The sequence below is a fragment of the Neovison vison genome, chromosome 6, assembly GCF_020171115.1.
Source record: "Neovison vison isolate M4711 chromosome 6, ASM_NN_V1, whole genome shotgun sequence".
Taxonomy (NCBI): domain Eukaryota; kingdom Metazoa; phylum Chordata; class Mammalia; order Carnivora; family Mustelidae; genus Neogale; species Neogale vison.
Genome location: NC_058096.1, coordinates 173,944,878 through 173,965,651, shown reverse-complemented (window position 1 = coordinate 173,965,651; position 20,774 = coordinate 173,944,878). Strand labels below are relative to the sequence as shown.

Genomic DNA, 20,774 nt, shown 5'->3' with positions numbered 1-20,774 from the left:
AAGGGTTGGGCAACCAGGGGAGGCTAAAATCCCAGAAACTATAGGAAATCAGTGCCATTCTTGTTTTTCCAACTCTTCCCGCAGGCATCGGCCTTAGATGAAGGATACCTATTTTGCATTAGCTTTTCCCATAAAACGGACGAAGCATTGATTGAAGGCAAAAATGAAAATGTTATAAAAGAAGCTAGTCAAACACATACATGTTCACTGAGGCGCTACTATGTGCAAGGCAGTGTCTGAGGCACTGGTGGTAAAGGAATAAACTCGATACACAGGGACCCTGCCCCCCTAGAGCTTACCGTCTAGCAGGAAAGGATGTCATTAAAGAGTTATATTCAAGATTGGATAATTACAACCGTGATGAGTACTACAAAAGAGTATAAAATACAGGGTTTTCTAAGACCACATGAGAGGGGTACCTGGAAGACAAATAGAAGTCAGGTGAAGGGAGAGAGAAGTGTTGGAAGCAGAAAGCACTGCATATCCCAGAGAAATATGGCATCTTTCCTGGGCCATGTGGTTAAATGAAATTCTAAAATTATTCAAGAGATAATTTTCTGGAAAGTGACTTGGCTTCTGGAGTTCTGATTTTACATTTTAATTGTGTTAGATGAGCTTCAAAAGGTGAGTCCTTGCAAATGAAATATTTGCCAAGTGAATGACCATCTGCTAATTTCTGATTCATAAAACTAGGCATAGAAAAATGTGACCTAAATACTCTTTAAGGCGTTTTCACTTCTGAGAATCTATGATTTCCTTGTATCAGATTTTCTTAAACACAGAATCGCACTATATAAAGTTATGTACAACTAGTTCATGAGGGGGAAAATCAAGGAAAAGATGAAATATTTGAAAAACATATGATGGTAGGGACATCTGGGTGACTCAGTTGGCTAAGCATCTGCCTTCCGCTCAGGTCATGATTCCAGGGTCCTAGGATCGAGTCCTTTATCAGGCTCAGTGGGGATCCCATAGCTTATCCCTGTGCCTGTCCCTCCCCCTGCTTCTGCAGTCTCTCCCTCTCTCTCTCTGACAAATAAATAAATAAAATCTTAAAAAAAAAAAAAAAGAAAGAAAGACATGATAGCGAAGAAAAAGAAGAGGGAAGTCATTTATAAGAAGGGTACTTTTTTAAACCGAGAAACCGTCTTGCTAGAGGCATGCAAAACACAAGTGGTTTCTTAATATCCAGGCACCAAAGTTGGCTGAAGGAAATGTGTGTGTCTCAAGGTTTCCATTGTCATAAGCTAATCTAAGAATTTACGTGTGAGATTCCCACCAGGAATCATTTGCATAAGCAAAGGCTCCAGACTTTTAATAACAGTGCTATATTTTTACATGGCACACATGCTATTATGATATTAAGATTCAGATAAGCAAGATTAAAAATTCTCCAAGTCGGTTTGCTAAGTCTCTCCATTTCTAAAATTAACTCCAATAAAAGTGTGTTATCCTTAGATCAGTAATGCTGCAAGAATTCAGACTCACACACACACACACACCCCAAATTAACATCCTTATAGGAAGACATTCTTAAGACATTAGGCCACTAAAATCAAGGGTCATATAAAACTGGGGAGGTTTATAAGTTCATTATTGCCTACCTCAAACTGACCGTCTTATCCAAGAGGAGGTGTCTGCTAAAAACTGAAACCTAAGAACCAAGAAGCCAATTGGATTTTCATTTCCAAGTATGGCCTGAAGGTATTAGGCCTGGGGACACCAACAGCCTGTTCTCATTTAGGAAATGGGGGGAGGGGAGAGTCAAGAAACCCTACAAGGACTTTATTTTATCTCAACTTCCCTCAAACCACTTGGTAAATCTCTGATAAAATTCCCGAGGGGGTTGGATAACTTCTGGCTCATAGCGAGACTAGTGGTTTTACTTACATCTTCCCAAGAACTGGCAGGGCCTGTCCGTGAAAGAAAAAAGACAAGTTTAAAAGAGATAGCACTAGAGCCTCTGGAAACAGTTTGGCAAGAAATGCCATGTCCCACTCTTGCGCTACGGGAATCTCTTGCACGGTCATTGAAAACAATGCCCACACTTTGGGAACCTAGTGGTCTCAGAAGATCTCTAAAAAGTCTGCACGTGGAGGAAGGTAGGAGGACCCTCCTCCTATTCCTATTTCAAATAAGCAGGGTGCCCCTCAAACAATGGGCTGACTTGTCTGAAAGCAGGTAATTCTCAAGAACAGGAAAGGACGTTTTCGTCTTTCGCTTTTGTGCAGTTCACTCTTCATGGTAGCCTGGGAAGTGCCTGTGAGTAGTTCGAAGGGAGCTGGTGTCAAAGGAAAATATTAGTTCAGTCCTAAAAATCCTATCACTTCAGTCTAGCAGAGTCCCTTATACGTAAAATTTGTGGACCTGCTTTGGATTCAACCATGTGTACCCAGTAGCTGTCAGCAAGAAGCTGGTGGCCCAGAGGCTGGTTTCCTCTTTACTTTGGTCACCATCATTTTTGCTCTGCCAAAGGAGTGTTAAACAAAGGAGTCAGAGTCCCGAGCTGGGCCAGGCGATTTCCTGCATTTTCCATGCACAGCCATCACAAGGATGCCATCAGCCAGCCATCAATTGCTTGATTTAGGATTTGGAACTTTCTGCCTTGTTCTGTATCTTCTTTCTCAAAGTGACTCCAGCCTCCTTACCTTTAAAAGATAAGAGATATTCTTTTTTTTTTTTTTCTTTTTTAGAGATTAAAAAAAAATTTTTTTTTTATTTGACGGAGATCACAAGCCGGCAGAGAGGCAAGTAGAGCCGGGGGGGTGGGGGGTGGGGAGGGGGGGAAGCAGGCTCCCCACCGAGCAGAGACCCCTATGTAGGGCTGGATCCCAGGACCCTGGGATCACAACCCAAGCCGAAGGCAGAGGCTTTAACCCACTGAGCCACCTATAAGAGATATTCTATGACTATTTCAAGGCTGCCCACCTTCAAGTGCTCTGGCCAATGCCAAGTGGGAAAGGAGACCAGACATGTGAATTGTCTCATGAGCGCCTCTGTCCGAAGGTCCCTCACATGAGGCCTTTCCAAGAGCCACAAACCCTTGGAAAATGTACTGATTTGAGTCTTAATTGCTTCTTTGCCTATTTTTGAAGAAAGTGCTAAAAATACAAGAGTAAACTTACGAAAAGGCGGCTGGAAGGAAAGAAAAAGGGGTAGATAATCCCCTATCTCGGCTAGTGGAGCGCTCACGGTGTCTGCTCCATTATGCCAAGTATTGATGCGGTAGGAGGCAGACATTACTAACAGTCTCAGCCAGCCAGGCCTGCCAACAGGGCAAGTAGATGGCAATAGCTCGTTCTAATCAGGAGGAGATAGGATGCAGCGGGTTAAGGATGGGACCAGCCCCTGCCCAAAGGCAGACTTCTGTGTGCCTACTTTGTTCATGGCCCTGGGTCTGGGCATTCCTGCTTTTCTGGAACCAGCCTCAGGTCCGTGAAGGCTGGCTGGAAGAGGAGGGGGGAGGGGTAGGGAGGGAGGGTAGAGCAGGCTCTGAAACAGAGAAACCTTTCATTTCATAGTTCCCTTTCCACATGTGGATTTGCTTTTCTACTAGGTTTCCATAGCTGTATTAACCCTTTTCGTGAATCTTGGGAACCTCCAATGATTTCCTTCCCTGAAGGGAAAGGCAGAACCAAACAAATGATGACAAGTATAGAATTGTTCCATAGAGGACTGTGTGTGCCCTTCCTGCATGCATGTGTGTGGATGTGTGCGCGTGTGTTTGCACGCATGTGTGGACGTGTGCGCGTGTGTTTGCACGTGTGTGTGGATGTGTGCACCTGTGTGTTTGCATGCATGTGGATGGGTGTGCAACAGGTCCTACATGGTGGTTAGGAGTTTATAGGGGAGGGTGGAGGGGAGAGTTTCCCAAAGAAGTGGTAGGAGGAACTGACCAGTGGTTTCCAGAACTTCCCCACAGGGATTGTTCATCAAGGAGCCTGAACAGAGGGATTGGGACCCATTTCGGGGACAGCTGGGGGGAGGTCCAGGAGTGACAGGCCTTATTCACCATGCCACAGAGGCTGCGACCACCAGGCATTCTGCTAACTTCTCATACACTATGGAACAGCATGTTCTGGGATTTTGTGAATTTTTACTCCTTGTTTACTGCCCTGATTTTAACTTAATTTTACCTGTGAGACATGATGTGTTGAGAGAGGAAGAATAATAAGTAGAACATAGTGTATTTTGCCCCAAACACAAGTTCTCCTAGAGTCAAGCATGACAAACTATCTTGACAGAAGATGGGGGGCGAGAGTGGGGGGGACAACCAAAAAAACAAAACAAAACAAAAACCCAACACTCCTTATAGAGAGTAAAAAGTACTCTTTTGTTGGACATTTGTTCAAGATTTTGTTTGGGACACCAGAGACTCCTGACATCATGGGCTAAATCCATCAGACTAACTCTGTCAACCACAGCTGGCCTGTGGAATCAATTTAATACACACAAACCATTTAATAGGAAAGATAATCGAATCTGTACCCTGAAATACTGACAACTCAAGCATTTCTGCCATCAGCTCATCACCCACCAAATGTTTTCATTTTTGTTGCCTTAAATAGGGTTGGTCTTTAAAAACAAAAAGAGAAAAGAACAAGTTTTCCATCCATAGAATTCTGAGTACGAGATCAGTTGGGCTAATCTCAATTTGTTTAGTCTGTGCATTTTTATCCTTGTTACACAATTCAGGAAAAGGGTATCTAAGTTGAAGTGATTTCCTTACATCTGTGCTTGCCCAGACAGAAGACTAGAAATGCTCAAGGAGTAGCCCTGGGATAGGAACAGTAGATTTGGTCATGTACCACACCTCTTTACACCTACATCTGCACACACATCTGTGTCCACACACAGTCCCCTGAAGAATATCTGAGCCCCCAGACAGAACCTCTGATGTGGACCCTGTCTTTGTTGCCACCTTTGCGAGACTTGCTGTGGTTTTAGGAGGCACTTTATGGTAAGTTGTTTCCATGGCTAATTTGCATGGCATCAGAGAGAGCACAGGTCAGTCAGTGCAGAATGGAAATTCAAACAAGTAAGACCGCCAGTGACCTGATCTGCTCACTCCTCTGACCGGCGTACCATATTCTAAGCCAGCCATCTCAAGGCCAGGTAGGATAAAAGTTAGAACCCTCCAAGATTGGGGCTACAAACCCCACTTTTCATCTCCTATTTGGGGAAACAGGGTTTTTCTTGGCCACAAACTGACGCCCTGGCTTGAGGTTTCCCTGGCAAGAGTACAAACATCAGTAGGGAGGGGAGTGAGCCAGAAGTCAGAAGATGAACACAGAGCAATAGTTGTGCCTGAGATTGGAGAGAGCAAGATAAGGAACACCTATTTTACGTGAAAAGAAAATAAATATTCATTATGGAATAGGGATGCCCAAAGTCACCTGAGTGGAAGAGCAGACAGATTGGAAAGAGTCTGTGTCGTTCAGCCAGCATCCCTAAGCTCCTGGGCCCCCATCTCCACCTCTGGTAGCGTACAGGACTTGTCACATGGGGGGGTTGTGTTCAGGAAGGGCAGCCCATGTCATTTTGATGTCAAGGATGGATCGTTATTGTATTGGTTAGTGTACTGATTTCATTCCTCTGTTAAGATTTTGTAAGGCTATTTGACAACTCATTCTTTCAATCATTGGGGAGTTTCAAAAAACAGAAGTCCAGACCTTGTAAAGACCATAGGGTTTTTGTTTGGAAAGGGAATGTAAGACTCTCATTATACTTCCCAGCTGGGTCACTTTCCAAATGCATCAATCACATTTCTTAAGGTGACGGAGGTGGGGGGCAGTGGGCAGGGGGAGACAACTTCCCATAGTGCTGTATGTGACCATCTGGCCCTTAGGTGTCCTAGGTTGGGCACCTCTGTCTGACAGGACCTTTCGGTCCCTACTTGGGCTGGGGAGGACCACCACTGACCTCAGGCCTGGCAAAGGGTCTCAGCATCAGTGTGAGTCCCTCAGGGAGCCAGCCAGCCAGTGAAATTTAGAAGCAGAGGAAGGGCTGTGGTCTCCCTTCTGTCTGGCTGTTAAGAGAGTTCCTCCATTTGGCATGAAAGCCTGTGAAGAGGGCTTGTGCCAGAGAAGGGACCAAAATGAAATAAACCGAGTCAGGCATGCTGTTAAAAACCCCCCTTGTAGGGAATGGTGGTCTGGAAGTAGAATGTGGGAGGAGAGGTCGAACCAATGAGCTGAGAGCCTCAGGGTCCACATTGTAGTGGCTGAGGGTACAATGGGGAGATCCATTTTTTTCCCGAATGTGTCTGTGCATTAGCAGAGAGAACTTCCAAAATGACTGCAGCCTGTGGCCCATCCCCACAGAGTGTGGCTAAATTGCTCCAGCATGCAGCCTGGACTTTGGAAGTGGCAAAACTCCCCAGTAATTCTAATGTGCAGACAAGTTTGGGAACCACTGATGTAGCCTCTTGTTCCTTCAAGTGTGGTCCCCAGACTGGCAGCAGCAGCTTCTGCTGGGAGGTCGATAGAACGATCGAATATCAGGCTTACCCCAGCCTTGCGAGACCAGAATCTTCATATTAGCTAGAGCCTGGCTGGTCTTTATGCTAATCAGTGTGTCTGCTTAATTTGAGAAATGCTGCCTCCAAACAGATGCAGACCAGGCCAAATCCCCTTACTAAAGTACAAACTCATGGCACACTCTTTTTCTAATTCCTGGCGCCAATTGCATTTGTAATTCTACAGCTATAAGAGTTCTTTGAGAAGCGTAAGCTCCACTGACATGTCTGAGAAAGGCTTCTTGGCATCACCTGTAGTGCACTGGTTTAATTAACATGGAGAATCAGGATTCAGAGAGAACTGGCTTCAAATCTAAGCACCAGCACCTTAATTTGACCTCTTTGAATAGTCTTAATTAGGGAGACCAGCTTATCGTGGTTGGTCCAGAGCTTTCCTGGTTCAGTACTAAAGTCCTGATTCAGTCTCAGGTCAACCAAGACAATCAGTTTCCCTTTGGTTACCTCCTACACAGCCTGGGGATGCCAACAAAGATCAGTGGTTCTCAGACTTCAGGTGTACAATCCAAATCACTGGGGGGGAGGGGGGTTGAACAGGAATGGCTGGTTCCTATACAGAGTATCTGTGTCAGGGGGCTGAGGTGAAAACGGAGCATTTTGCACTACAAACAAGTTGTTAAGGTGCTGCTCAGGGACCACACCTTGAGAACTACCACAGGACCTCGATCTCAAAGAGGAGGTGTAAGATTGCCTGAGCTCAGGCACAGTACAGTGACGAGAAAACTGTCAAGCCTCGTACTCATTACAGCTATTATTAATTATTTTTATTATGGAAAAGATGGGACTTGAGCTGGTCCTTAAGGAGAAGGTGGGGGTGATGCTCTCTGAGGCTTAGAGGAGCACATGCAAAAACCCCAGTGTGTATTTAGGAGAAGTCTAAGAGGCTCAGATGATTGGAAAGAGAATCTGGGTAGAAGTAGTAGATGATAAGGAAGTAGAAATAGATACATTTGGCCCAGTGCGGTGGATCACATCATAGGAGCCCTGTGACATCTAACACTCAACAATATTTATCCCTTTAAAGGCAACTCAGTACAACTTCAGAATGAGATGGGTGCTAGTATCCTTAATATAAACATTTAAGAGTTGGGAATAAATCCAGAAATGACTTGCTTCTTTGTTATTAGGGTTTTCTTCTTCTTTTTTTTTTTTTAAGTGGCAGCGTTTCTAGAAGATGGTCTTCAGCATGCTGATCCCAAGCCACTGTCTATCTAGTCATCTGCAGGCCTGGAGTTGGAGCATGAGCTCCAGCTCCCTGGTCTGGTACTAAACGCTCATGACCTCTTGTCCTTCACTTAGGCTTGTCCTTCACTGGAGGGAAGCCAGTGCCTTGGTGCTTTTCTGCCACAGCAGTGCCTGTGGTTCTGATTCACTTTCTCCTCTGGCCACTGCCTCTCCAGCTGCCCCTGAGGCCTGTCCATTGCCTTAAACATCTGTACTATAGTTTATTTAGCAGAACGGGGTTGGATGGTAGAAATCTTGGGACCAAGGTGATTATGGCCTTGTCCTGCTGCCCTCAACCCTAACCTGGTACCTCCCACTCCTACAGACATGCTGTCCCATCTGTTTGGATGGCCTGATGCCCAGAGTCAAGGCTAGACTCGTAGGAGGCTGTCTGAGGTCTGGAGACTCCCAGTGTGGTAGGAATCATAGGATCTGGATTCCAAAGATATGAGTGTGAATTATGTCCTGAGCCGTAGCAAATCCCATCAGTTCTATGAGCATGTTTTTTTTTTTCATGAGCCAAATGCAAAGTGCCTACATCCTAAGGTTGTTGGAAAAACCAAGTGAGATAAGGAATGTAAATACACTTTGTAAACTGTCAAGTGCTATACCCTTAGTGGAAAATACCATGGCAGATTAGATGAGAGCACAGCTCTGAAGTAAGACTAGCCTGGTTTCACTTCCTGGCTTCACCATTCACTAGCTATTGGATCCTGGAAAAGAGGCTTAACCTCTCTGGGCCTGCTTCCTCGTCTGAACATGAAGTCACTAAAGGTACCTCTCATCAAGCATATATATTGTGAAATCTTGGCATATGCCCAGCATATAAGGTGTACTCAGTAAATGTTAGCTACAGTCAGAATCATTAAGAAAACTATTACATTTTTGCTTCAAGCCCAGTAGATGAAGGTAGAATGAGGAGACCTCCCCCATTCCTTATAGGATCTCCAGTCTAGACCATTCTGAATGGACAAGTTGCTTCTTCTCTTTCAGACTGTCATGCATCCTGTGTTGATTAGGAATAATGATTATACTTCACAGGGTTGTCAAGTGTCCAGGAAGGGAATGCTTAAGTAAATAAAATCACCCCATGGATTGTTAAGCTGTACACATTTTGGAGTTTCTGGGACCATTGTTTTTTGTTCATGAAGGCAGTTCTTTTCACGACCTTCTCATAAGTTCACCGCACCCCACCCTTCACTGCCCTCACTCTGCCTTCTCTCCTTGGTGGGGGAAAAGGGTTTGTTTTCAAGTAGCAAAGCATGTTGGCTAATAATCTTTAATGACACATGTGGCTGTAGAGTTTACCTGTAGAAGACGAGTTAGAGTGATTGACCTGGAAATAGAATTTATTGACAATATTCAGAACACCCTAGCTCAGAAAGCAAACTCAAGGATGGTCAGGAGGACATGCGATGGGGTGGAGATAGAATTTCCAAAAACATAAAATCATGACTCTTGTGCAAATGCAAAATAAAATTTAGTAAAGATTTTATTCAACTCATTAGTTAATGAAGTAATCAGCAAAATATTTAGACCGGTTCAAAAAAGCATTTGAGGGGGTTGGGTATTTATAGGCAATTTAATGTTAGGACAAGACTGATGGGTTAGGTATGTAACTAGCTGACGTCCAATGGGACAATAAACCATAACCTTCCAGGTTATCTACTTCAAAAGACAAAAACTCCTTGTATTTGTGTTTTTGCCAGACAAAAATCTCCAAGTTAACATGTAGCTTCACAAAATCTGGGAGTACAGCAAAATAAATATGTCTAGATAATCCCTGAGGGGATTATTGCCGCCATATGACACTCAAAGGACGTGCCACCACTTTTTGCCTTATGTTTGGATAATTTTGGATAGTTTTGGATCATTTTTGAACAACAGTAAATATTTTACTTTACGAACAACCTTTTAATCTGACTCGATGTTCACAACAGCCCCGTGGAGGCAAAAAGGGGCAGGGAAAACCCCTTTTGCAGAGGAGGAAACCTAGTTCCATATGGGAAGAGAACTCCCATTGTCTAACACCAAGTCCTGCACTCATTCCTAAACTCCATATTGCATTTCTTCTCTTCCCTTCTTCGTTCCCGTCCTGCCTTGTTCTTGGTGATATCTTCCTCCTGCAAGACTTCTCCTGGGGCGTCACCTGACAGAGATGCTCAGAGTGGGGTGGTGGCCCTGTTGTCCCCCAGCCTTTGTGTCCCCAGGGCTCCTGGCCTGAGCTAATAACTCCTTTTAAGTCCCCGACGGGATTCAGTCCCATAACATCCCACTCTTCGCAAGCCAAAGAAAATAGTCAAAACATGTAATCACCCCTCAGGAAAAATGATAGAATAGACGCTACATTCTAGGAACCCATTTTTTTAAAGTAATGGCTCCTTTTAAGCTCTTCTGTTCTCAGCTACTGTGAGCCACTGTGAGCCGCCACTGTGCCATCTTTCATCCGAGACAAGGTCCACATCAGAGAAACCTACTGTTTATAAACCAGAATCTCCTGTTTGAAACACTGTTTCTGGTTGATGTTTTCCTCTTCTCAATAAACAGGACCATCATTTTCTGAGTCCCACACAGCCGGGTCTGTCTGGCTCCTGGATGAATGACACGCAGGGGACAAATGGCTATTTATTGTGTTAAGCAGTCGGCCAGGAAACTGGCTGCAAGTGTGGCCTGATAGCCCGAATCTGCTTCTTCCCTGCAAGGCCATTTATTTTTCTCTCCCAGGACTCCTGTCACCATGGAAACTGTCCCAACTAGCAGGATGGAGACAAAGGCCAACTTTCTGCTTCCTGCACTTAGTCAGAGAGGCAACGCTTACATGCACGAAGCAAAGGGGATAGTAGGAAAGTATACGAGGTGTGGAGTTAGAAAGTAGTTCCTCTGAAGTTCCCTAGAATTCTGAAACTGGAAAAAAATTTTTTTTTTTTTTTAGAATGTCTGATTCAGGGTCTGTCAGACCACTTACACAAGGCGTGCTGACAAGGAGAACAAACACCCCGGGCGTAAAATGTCCCTGTCAAGCCCCTTTCCCTGCAGCCTGCAGCAGCCCATTTAACCCTCCCAGTAGCTCCATGAGGCAGGTTGGTTCTTATTATCTCCATGACCCAGAGGGAGAAATGGAGACTCTTCCAACTCCACTCACTTGCCCAAGTCCAGCAGGAGAAAGGAACAAACTTAGGACTAATTGCAAGAGCTTCCTGTTCTCCACCCACCCCCCTGTCCTGCTCTTCACATAGGCTGGCCCCTTGGGGGCTCTGAAAGCTGTTTTGCGTCCAGTGTCCACCATTTTTATTTGATCATGAAATCCTTCCTGCTTCCAGCCATCAATGACCCCTTTGCGACATCTCACAGAACGAGGATTCTGGGGAACGGGATTCCGGCAATCTCGATCCAGGCCACTTCTCTCATCTTACGGAGGAGCAGCTTAGGCCAGGGGAGGAAATGAGTTGCGTCTAGCTGCACAGCTAATAAATATCAGAGCTGGTACCACGGAGCCAGCCCCGTGCCCCCACGGGCCCGTGCTTTGCTCTGCCGTGTGGCCTCGCATCACTGTTTCTAAGCAAACCCTGAGCCAGCAGCTCAGCACTCTGGCCAAGCATCAGGACCAAATCCCCTGATAGGATGACTGTTCGATCGGCCACTCGTTAGAACAGCAGTGCTCACACACAGCGTGCTTTGCCACTTATGAAATGCTTCCACATAGCTCTTCTGTTTCCAGGCTTTGCTGCCTCTGGGTCTTTCTGAAATGATCCAACAATGAAGCCTTATTCATAAGTTGTATACCTTCTAAAATAACCACTGAATCACTCAAACATGAAGTGTGAAAGGATCGCTGTGTTTCAACTAGTAGAATCCAAGGTGACAAGAGGCAGAAGCAGTAAGAGGTGGAGGTTTGCAGGGTGTTCAGTGCCAGGGTTTTCGAGAACAAAGTCCTCCCTGTGAAGGAAAGCCCCCCAGCTTCAGACGATGAGTGGAGGGTGAGCATCCTCTTGCTTTCCTGTGTTAACAAGAATCCAGCTCTGACCAGGCACAGATGTGAACATGCTGTCTTCCAAATCCATGCCACGTGGCGTTTACTCCACAGAGTCGTGTCAGAATCTCACAGATTGTGAGCGTGTGTCGGGACGGCGGAGTTCACGAGGGCATGCTGTAAACATGCCCTGGCAAGTGGGAGCTGGGGAGCTAGGTGTCCTTGTGGGAAGCTCTGAGGTACAGAAGAGAAACCTTGTGAAGAATGTGTCTTCTCATGTACTTCTTCGGATCCTAACTGTAGCCATGAGGACAGTCTCCCAAGTTCTGCTTGTTTTGTCCCCACTTAAGAGCAAAGAGAGTAAAGGAGTGATGCTCAGATTGCAACATCCCATGCATCGTGCCCTTTCGTGTCTTTTGCCCTTGCACATTTTCTCCCTCCTCCCTTTCTGCCTGCTCGTTTTGCAGAACCCCCATCCAGAGTCACCTCCTCTAAGAAGCCTCCCTGAACTTCCTGTATAGGTTTACTCACACCCTCCTCTGTGCACCTAAAGTCTGTGTGCAAAACAACACCAGCTACCAGTTTTTAGAACCCAGTGTGAACAGACACTGTACAAACATTATCTTTGTAGTCATTTGACAAGTAAGGAGAATGAAGCCCCGTTGGTCCAAGGCCAGTATGGCTGTTAAGTCGCGAAGCTAGGGTTGGAATCCAGGTCTCCCAGGCTCCAAGGTCCATGCCTTTCTGCTACGCAACAGGCAGCTTCCTCTGCCTCAAATTTGCCCCTTCCAGAAGCAGGTGAAAAGTATGTGTTTCTCCCTCTCCCTCTAGTCTGTGAGTATCTCTAGGGCACAACCGAGTCCTGCCATGAATCCCAGTGCCTGACCTGTGATAAATAAATGTTTAGATGAATCAACGGTCCCTTGAATAAGGAGCTTATCCCTTTATTTTACCAGTCGCTGAGGTCTTCCTGATAAAACCGTAAAACATTCATGTAACTGTAGCAAGTCATCCCCACCCCAGCTGCTAAGTTTCTCAGCCAGCAGATTCTTACACGAACCCCCTGCTTTTCCAATTTTAATGTAATACAAATCTCCTGGAATTTCGTGAAAGTGCAGATTCTGAATCAGAAGGGCTAGGGCAGGACCTGGAGGGCTGCGTTTCTGGCGAGCTTCCTGTGAAGCTGCTGATTTGAAGACCCCATTGGAGAGCCAGTGGGGTCTCAACACAGCAGTAGCAGCAGCCACTAGTGACAAAGAATAAAGCCTATTCCTACGCATTGTTTTCCTTCCACAGAACCACCAGACTTCAAATGCCCCCGATTTTCTGTGTTTTAGCAAAATATTTGAGTTATGCTTTGAGCCATAAACATTTGGCAGCATGAACATTTGTTTGTGCGTGTAGCTTTGGTTTAATCACACCCTATCAATAAATCACAAATAAAGGAGGGAGAGGAGGCACTCGCTGGATGATTCCATTCCAGTGACAAGTGGACCAGGGAAGCTGGCGAATATGGAGGAAGGAAGAGATGATCCCTCTTTAGCAGGGAGTTTCCAACAGGGCCCTCGTGGCTGGCTGGCAACAGCACCCAAAGCCCCCGCCCCGTTCCATTTTTACTGAGAAGGGCCCCACCCTTCCACACTTGCCTGCCCTATGTTCCCTTTCCCGTCTGGTCTTCTCCAGTCTTGGTAAACAGTAACTGATGGCTTATTCATCTCAAGCCCTTTGAACCCCACACAATTCCTTTACTGACATGCCAAGTCTTTTAGAGGTCAAGCGATCCCCGGCCCAAGACTTTTGAAAGGAAAACACCCTCTTTTCTGTCTCCTTTTCCAGATGTCCTTGGGCCAGCAGCAGTCAGCGAGAGGTGTGCCTTGTTTGAAATGCAAGGGGACGTGTTCAGGCTTCGAGCCACATCCATGGAGGTAATAGACTTTGTCAAGAGAGGCTCCGCCTGCCTTCATTTCTTGGCTGTCCTTTCTGGGAACCCCTGGCCATTCTTTTCTGCTGGGACTGCTTAAGATGCATGCATTTTAGGGAGGGCTGGCTCCAGAGGGAATGCTCTCCTGCTTCGCCTAATTCAGAAATGACAGAGAAGCCCTGGGGAGCCCAGATGAGAGAGGAGTTTAGTGCTTCACACACCATTTTGAGGTGGAGGCCGCAAGCTCAGCCCACCAAGGACCACACTGGGAAGATGTGGGCAGTTGTTAGTCGGTGCCTGGTCCTCTCTGGATTGCTCTATCCTGGGATGTGATGCATGTGGTTGATCTCCCCAGACTATGCCATCACCCCTGTTTTGATCTCAGAGTGCCATGGGCCAGAAATAAAAGTCACTGTGTCCATGAGACTTAAATACCAGGCCGTGGTGCATTCATGCCCAAGAGGGAGGGCCACAAGATCCAGCTGGACTGGGATCTGCCGAATTTTTCTTGTTTGTCATTGAGGACTCTGAAAACCAGAGGTAAGGCTGCCCCACTGCTCAGCTCCCGGACGCTACTACCATCAGCATCTACATGGTTGGTGCCTGCTGGGGGTGTGCAGGGCACAGCCTGTGCGACCGTCCCGACAGCCCTGGGAGAGAGAGGCTAAACTCTGCAGGGCATAAGAGCAAAGAGGGAGGTTTTTTCTCCTCTGCCATAGGGTTTCTTTGGCCACTCAATGAGGGAGCAAAATTTGGGAGCTATCTGTCTCAGAGTTGTTGACTTCCATCATGAGATGGCCATTGCAAAAACGTTTGTTGAGCTGAACCAAGTCTTTTACATTTAAATGTTGAAGTAAACCTGAGAAAGGTGATAGTTCCTCTGATTTTCAGGTCAGGAAACTGAGAGTGGGGAGACACCCGTACATGGCGGAACTCATGCTTGGGTCTTTGTGAACCCCACACCCACACCCACAAGCTTGGGTCGTGAAAGCCTTTGAAGCACAGGGCTGTTCCTGCCAGTCCTCAACCTCACGGGAGTTCATGTGGTCTTCTGGATGTGAGGGACCTTCAAAGTCATCCAAACTCCACTCCATCCCCCACACAGCGAACATGCTCCTCATTGGGGGAATGCCCCACATATCTATTTTAGCCCCTCGAGCTGTTTTTGGTCTTGAGGAGAGTCAGCTTCCCTATACTTTCACGCCCTGGTCCTGAATCTGCCATCAGGGTGTCAAAGAACAATGCTAACTCCTCATTAGCTCTCCAAAGACAGCCTGGATACCTCCTGTAGGATCCCCATTAGGAGCTAATGTTCCCTGAATGCACCCACTGACTCAGTTCAATAATGTTTTCCCTGCTCAAGGATCAGTCCCTCACTGCCTGCTGTCTGACATCTGAAAAGGTTCATTCAACATATTTTTGTCTAGTTTTCTAGCTGTTTATGGCACAAGGGCGATGCCCTATTCTTCGGGGCTATAAGCAGGAGTGTCAGCTTTGTTTCAATCCCTATGTTCCCCCACAATTCTACAAAGGATTTGAACATCAAGTAAATTTATCCTTGAGAAATGCAGATTGTAGCTTCAGATCCCAAGTAACAAGTGTTGTCTTTGGTTGGAATAACTTTAGTGGGGACCTAAATTCAGGCCATACTGGAGCAAGGAGGTCCCAGAACCTTAGGGGGAAACCACAAGAAAACATATTCATGCTCCAGTTCTCATACTTTTACTAGTTTGAGAGATATTTGAATGACCCAAGTAACAGCCATCCTGCTTCAATGAGCAAGTTCCTCACCTACTAATCACGGGACAAATCCATGTGCTGACTCAGCTTGAATGAACACTTCCCTCCTGTAAGCCTCACCTTTCCCATCTGAAAAATGGGAACGATGGAGCCCATGTACTCTTGGCTCCACTTTTAGCTTTACAATGCATAGTTGCAGGCAAGCTGTCTGTAATCAAATTAGTGATCGACATGGTTAGCAGAATTAGCATGGTAATTAGTATTAGTGGCACAGATGGTAGGATTATTTGGAGAGAATGGTACAGTGAAAGGGCAAGAGTAATCTTTCATGAAAACAGAAGGAAAGTCTCCCCTCACAGCCTGAAGCCTCCTGCTTTCCTGATGGACATGTCAGATTTCCTGGCCTTCTGAGCCATCCTCAAGAAGCTGACCTGCCCTTCAAGGCAGGGGGACACACATGTCCAAGACTCCAGGCTTTTCACAGAGAGCCCAATAAAAGTCTCTTCCTTGCAAGCAGAGTTCTTTTAAAAAAAAAAATAGTACCATAATCCTAATTGCTTTATTATTTTTTTGTAAATGCACACTGACTTCAATGAGTAGAAAAAACCCCAGTTTGAGGGAAGCAGGGGACATGGTATAAAAAATGGGAGACAGATCACTGGCTCTTCAGATCACCCAATTTTACATCCTTCAAGGGTCGTTCTTTGGATTCTCCCACACCCTCATTGCGGCACCCTCTCTGAGGAGGTCCTCTGTGTATACCAGCATAGGCGGCTGCCCCAGGAATTACAGTGTTAGCTCTGCCTCTTCTCCCCAGGGCAGTGGATCTTCAGAGACGACTCTGCCCAAAGAGCTGGGCTTCCTATACTTTCTGAGAGGCAATCTAGAGAAAGTGGACCAGAGCTGTTTAAATTCCTAAAAGGCATGGACTAGGGACTCTGGCACTTAGATGAGCATCCAGATCACCACTGAACAGGATTACAAGTACCCCTGCCCAGTCCCACTCCTGACCCATGGAATCTGACTAGCGGGGGCCAGGGTAGGCCATCTCCAAGTTTACCAAGCTTCCCAGGTGATTGAGATGCACAACAAAAGGTTTGAAAACTCATCAAATAGACCAAGGGTCCACTACCTTTCTGTCAAGAGCCTGTTTGAAACATTTTTGGTTTGGCAGGCCACATGGCCTCTGGTACAACTAGTTAACTTGGCCCTCATAGCATGAAAACGTCCATAGGCAGTATGTAAATGAATGGATGTGATTATGTTCCCATAAGCCTTTTGTTCAGGATGCTGAATTTCAAATTTCATTTCATTTTCCTGTGTCAGAAGATTGTAATCATCTTTTGAATTTTTTTCGACCATGTCACAGTGTAAAAGCTGTTCTTACTTCGTAGGCTGTACAAAAGTCAGGTATGGGCCAGATTCAGCCAATGGAATGTAGTTAGCTGATGCCTGATGTAGACCAGCTCTTTACTGTCAGATAAGAAACTCAACCATGGACCTGTGTTGGGCTGCTGCTCAGGCTGGGGTCAGAGTCTAAGACTCTGCCTTTTCTGCCACTGCAGGTAGCCCAGGACAGCCATTTTAATACCATTGAGTATCTTCCTGGGTGTGTCTGTGTCCCCTTCAGTCTGGATGCCTGAAAGAGGGGAGTGGGGCTAAAAAGTGTCTTCCTCATCTGTAGTATCCCAGTGACAGTGCCTGGCAACATGATAGTATGAAGAAAAGGAGAAAGAAGAATATCTCATATCCATCAGCATTTTCCATTTCAAACTGTTTTACATTTGCTCTATCTCTAATATCATCCTGAGAGTCTCATTAATCATAAAAGCAAATGGTAGCTTCCCCACCCAGCTCTATGCATGGAAGGCACTGGGGCTCAGAGGATCTTATAGGACACCAGACTTTCCCTTACTTCTTTCCCCTTCCTCCTTCCACTTCCTCCTCTGCTGCTGTCACATATAAACCAGTGGTGCTATCCCCTACCTTCGAGAAAGCCTCCTTCATGCCTGGCTCATAAAAGGGAGAGGCAAGAGAATAATTATTATGAATAGGATGCCCCAATTCTGTAAAATGAGCAACCCCTTCTTATGAAAACAAAAGAAAAGACTTTGGTTTTGCCCTGAATCATCTTCGAAGTCATATTCTGTTTTAGAGTCCTGGAATTATCCTTGCGATCATGGATTTTACCATTTCTCAAATTGTAGCCCACTGAATGTGAACTTGGACTGCAAGCTTCTCTTCAAATAACATTGGAAGGGCTGCATTCTCCCTGCCTTAAAGTCACGCGGTACATCAGTGCATTAAAAACAAGACATGTGTTTAACCTTCCGTAACCCACTGTCTCCCACACTTATCACCCTGAGCCTTTTTCCATGTGCCCCATACTTCCACGCTGGGGAAACTGGTCCAGACCAGCAGGACCACGCCAAAACCTATGCCGCCCTCACAGGGGGCAAACTTAACCCCGTGTTACAGTGTCCATCTGATTTTCTCTCCCTCTCCACCCCAGCTATAGGTTCCTGGAAGGTTGCAGTGGGGCCGCCTTCATTTTATATTAGACAAGGCTTTCTCAACCTCAGCACTACTGACATTTTGGACAGGATAATGCTTTGCTGTGGAGGGGGCTGTCCTCTGTATTACAGGATGTTTAGCCACACCCCAGGCCTCTACCCTATAGAAGCCAGTAGCACCCCCTGGTGGCAATGACAATCAAAAGTGTCTTCAGACATTGCTATATGGCTCGTGGGGGTATGACCTTACTTTAGAACTGCTGGTGGAAGGGGTGCCTGGCGTGGCTCAGTCGGTTCAGTGGGTTAAGTGTCAGCCACTTGGGTCATGATCCCAGTGTCCTGAGATCGACCTGCATGGGGGCCCCCTGCTAAGTGGGGAGCCTGCTTCTCCCTCTGCCTCTGCCTGCTGCTTCCCCTACTTGTGCTCTCTCTCTCACTCTCTGTCAAATGTCGAAATAAAGAAATCTTTAAAAAAGAAAAATAAAGTCCTGATGGGGGAAAAAGGAGGATTCCTACAGGCATGCCTGGCTGTGAGGGGCTCATGCTACTGCAGCGACCTCTCTCTTGGGCCTGCCTCATCCCTGTTGCAGGTCTTGACATTGTTCATTTTGCTTAACAAGTTCTTAAACCTCATGCGTGAGAGCAACTGAGATACAGCGCACCTCAGGTGTCAGGCCTGAAAGGGAGGGAAGCAGTTTTCCACTACACCGGGAACAGTCCGGATTTCGAAACCTTAACAGCATGGCACAAAGCAGCCAGATGTTTTAGTTTTTAATTATCACACAGAAGCATGATGCTTTCATGGGAATTTGATGCTTCCCCAGGATGCATTTCTTTCTCTCGGTCTCACCACAAAGCATGGCCAGTGAGCATCAATCTCTTTAGCCCAAGCAGTTTTCTGAGCTCATTCCCTTCCTCCTGGGTCCTATCCACCTGTTCCTTGAAGAAAAGTTCTAGTTGTATTCTAACTTCCATATGAATGCTAAACTGCTGAAAATTGCTGAAGCCCCAAACTCATGAATCTTGGGAGACAATTTCAATAATTCCTTAGAGCAGAGGTCAGCAATTTTTTTTTTTTTTATAAAGGACCAGATCGTGGATATTTTAGGCTCTTTGGTCCACACAGTCTCTGTTGCAATTATTCAAGCCTGCCATTGTAACCCAACTGCATCCACAGATAATATGTAAATGAATGATCATGGCTGTGTTCCAGTAAAACTTTATTTACACAAGCAGGTGATGGGCCGGGTTCAGCCCACCAGTCATAAAGACTCCTGCTTTCTAGCATCTCTAATGAATGAACCAGCCTTTGCTGTCACACCCAAAGTGAGTAAAAATGTGCTGTTCTTTTTAACCAGCAAAAGTCACATCCCACATTCCCCACAGATAGACTAATGGTCTCCCAAATGCAGTTCCCAATCCCAAAGGCCTTTTGGTCTCTGGTTTCCATTTGTCTGCTGCCAAATTTCTAAAGTTGAACCCTGAAACTGCTTTCAAAAAGGCAGATGCTATCAGTAGGAGACTCTGCTCTTCTTCTCTGGAGGTAGATCTCACGTGTCCCAATTAACCTCTCACCCCAGGAAAATATGCAAATCGTGCAAATGCAGCCACGAGGACCACTGCTTCAACTCTGAGCTGGAAGATGATCGGAAAATTGGCCGCTTGCTGATGGACTCCAAGTATTCCACCCTCACGGCCCGGGTGAAAGGCGGAGATGGCATCCGGATTTACAAGAGGAATCGGATGATCATGACCAATCCCATTGCCACTGGGAAAGATCCCACCTTTGACACCATCACCTATGAGTGGGCCCCCCCTGGAGTCACCCAGAAACTGGTAAGGCAGCCTCCTCCAACCAAGAGGTTGTTTTCCTATCTTTGTAAATGTTAGTCATGCATGAATGTCAAAGACAAGGTAAGAAAAGGGCAAGATTATAGAAATGATAGGAATAGCTCTGGTTCTATACCTGTTCCAGTCTTGTTACGTGATCTTAAGCTGAAAACTGGCTGGGCGTCGGTTTTCCTCATCCATGAAATGGATAGAAGTGTCTCTATGAATTCTACGGGTCCTTCCAGCTCTAGCCCAGGGTCGTTCATGGTTCCCTTTGGGCTCCCCACTTCTGAACAAAGGATGGTTTATCATTCCAAACTCTTAGAGTTCTTGTCTTCATGTGTGAGATGTTCATTTTCCCTCAAAGTGGCCTTGGATGTATCTATTGCAGAACTGTAGGGGAGCACAGAAACAGTCCTCTCCCCTCTCTAACAGCAGAGGCCTCTTGGGCTTGGAAGGGAGAACCAAGCTAGCTTTACACAACCCCGGGGCAAAGGCACTCAGAGAAGGACAAGGTCACACCCTAGCTGCCCACTACAAAAACCCCTAACAAGTCCCCATGCACAGGCCTCAGTGCAGACCATTAAATCAAAAGCTCAAGATCACTGGCACAGAATCACCAGACATGGGCATTTAACTCCCCAGGTAATCGCAGATACAGCCACATTCAGGGCCCTGAAGACCAGAGCAGTGCCCCTCAAATTTCAGCAGGCATATACCTCACCTGAACAGCTTGCGGAAACACATCTCGTAAGCTTGGGGCTGATGCTGAGACTGCACCCCTCACACACTCCCCCGTGATGCCGATCCTACCGGCCCCCAGACCACACCTGGAATGGCAGGGGCCTCGGTGATTTCCACAGGCTAAAAATGTCCTATAGGGGGCGCCTGGGTGGCTCAGTGGGTTAAAGCCTCTGTCTTCAGCTCAGGTCATGATCCCAGAGTCCTGGGATAGAGCTCTGCATCCGGCTCTGTGCTCCACAGGGAGCCTCCTTCCTCCCCCCGCCCCTCACTGCCTGCCTCTCTGCCTACTTGTGATCT

General features: G+C 46.3%; 1 protein-coding gene across 1 annotated transcript in view; it reads left to right on the top strand.

Annotated features, from left to right (window-relative positions):
• Positions 1 to 20,774, top strand: part of LMCD1 (LIM and cysteine rich domains 1) — a 58,237-nt gene that overhangs the window by 15,203 nt on the left and 22,260 nt on the right. Inside the window, exons 2-3 of the mRNA XM_044253105.1 lie at positions 13,566 to 13,654; positions 19,484 to 19,739. Coding sequence (XP_044109040.1) covers positions 13,566 to 13,654; positions 19,484 to 19,739 — 345 coding nt within the window. The remainder of the gene's footprint in view (positions 1 to 13,565; positions 13,655 to 19,483; positions 19,740 to 20,774) is intronic.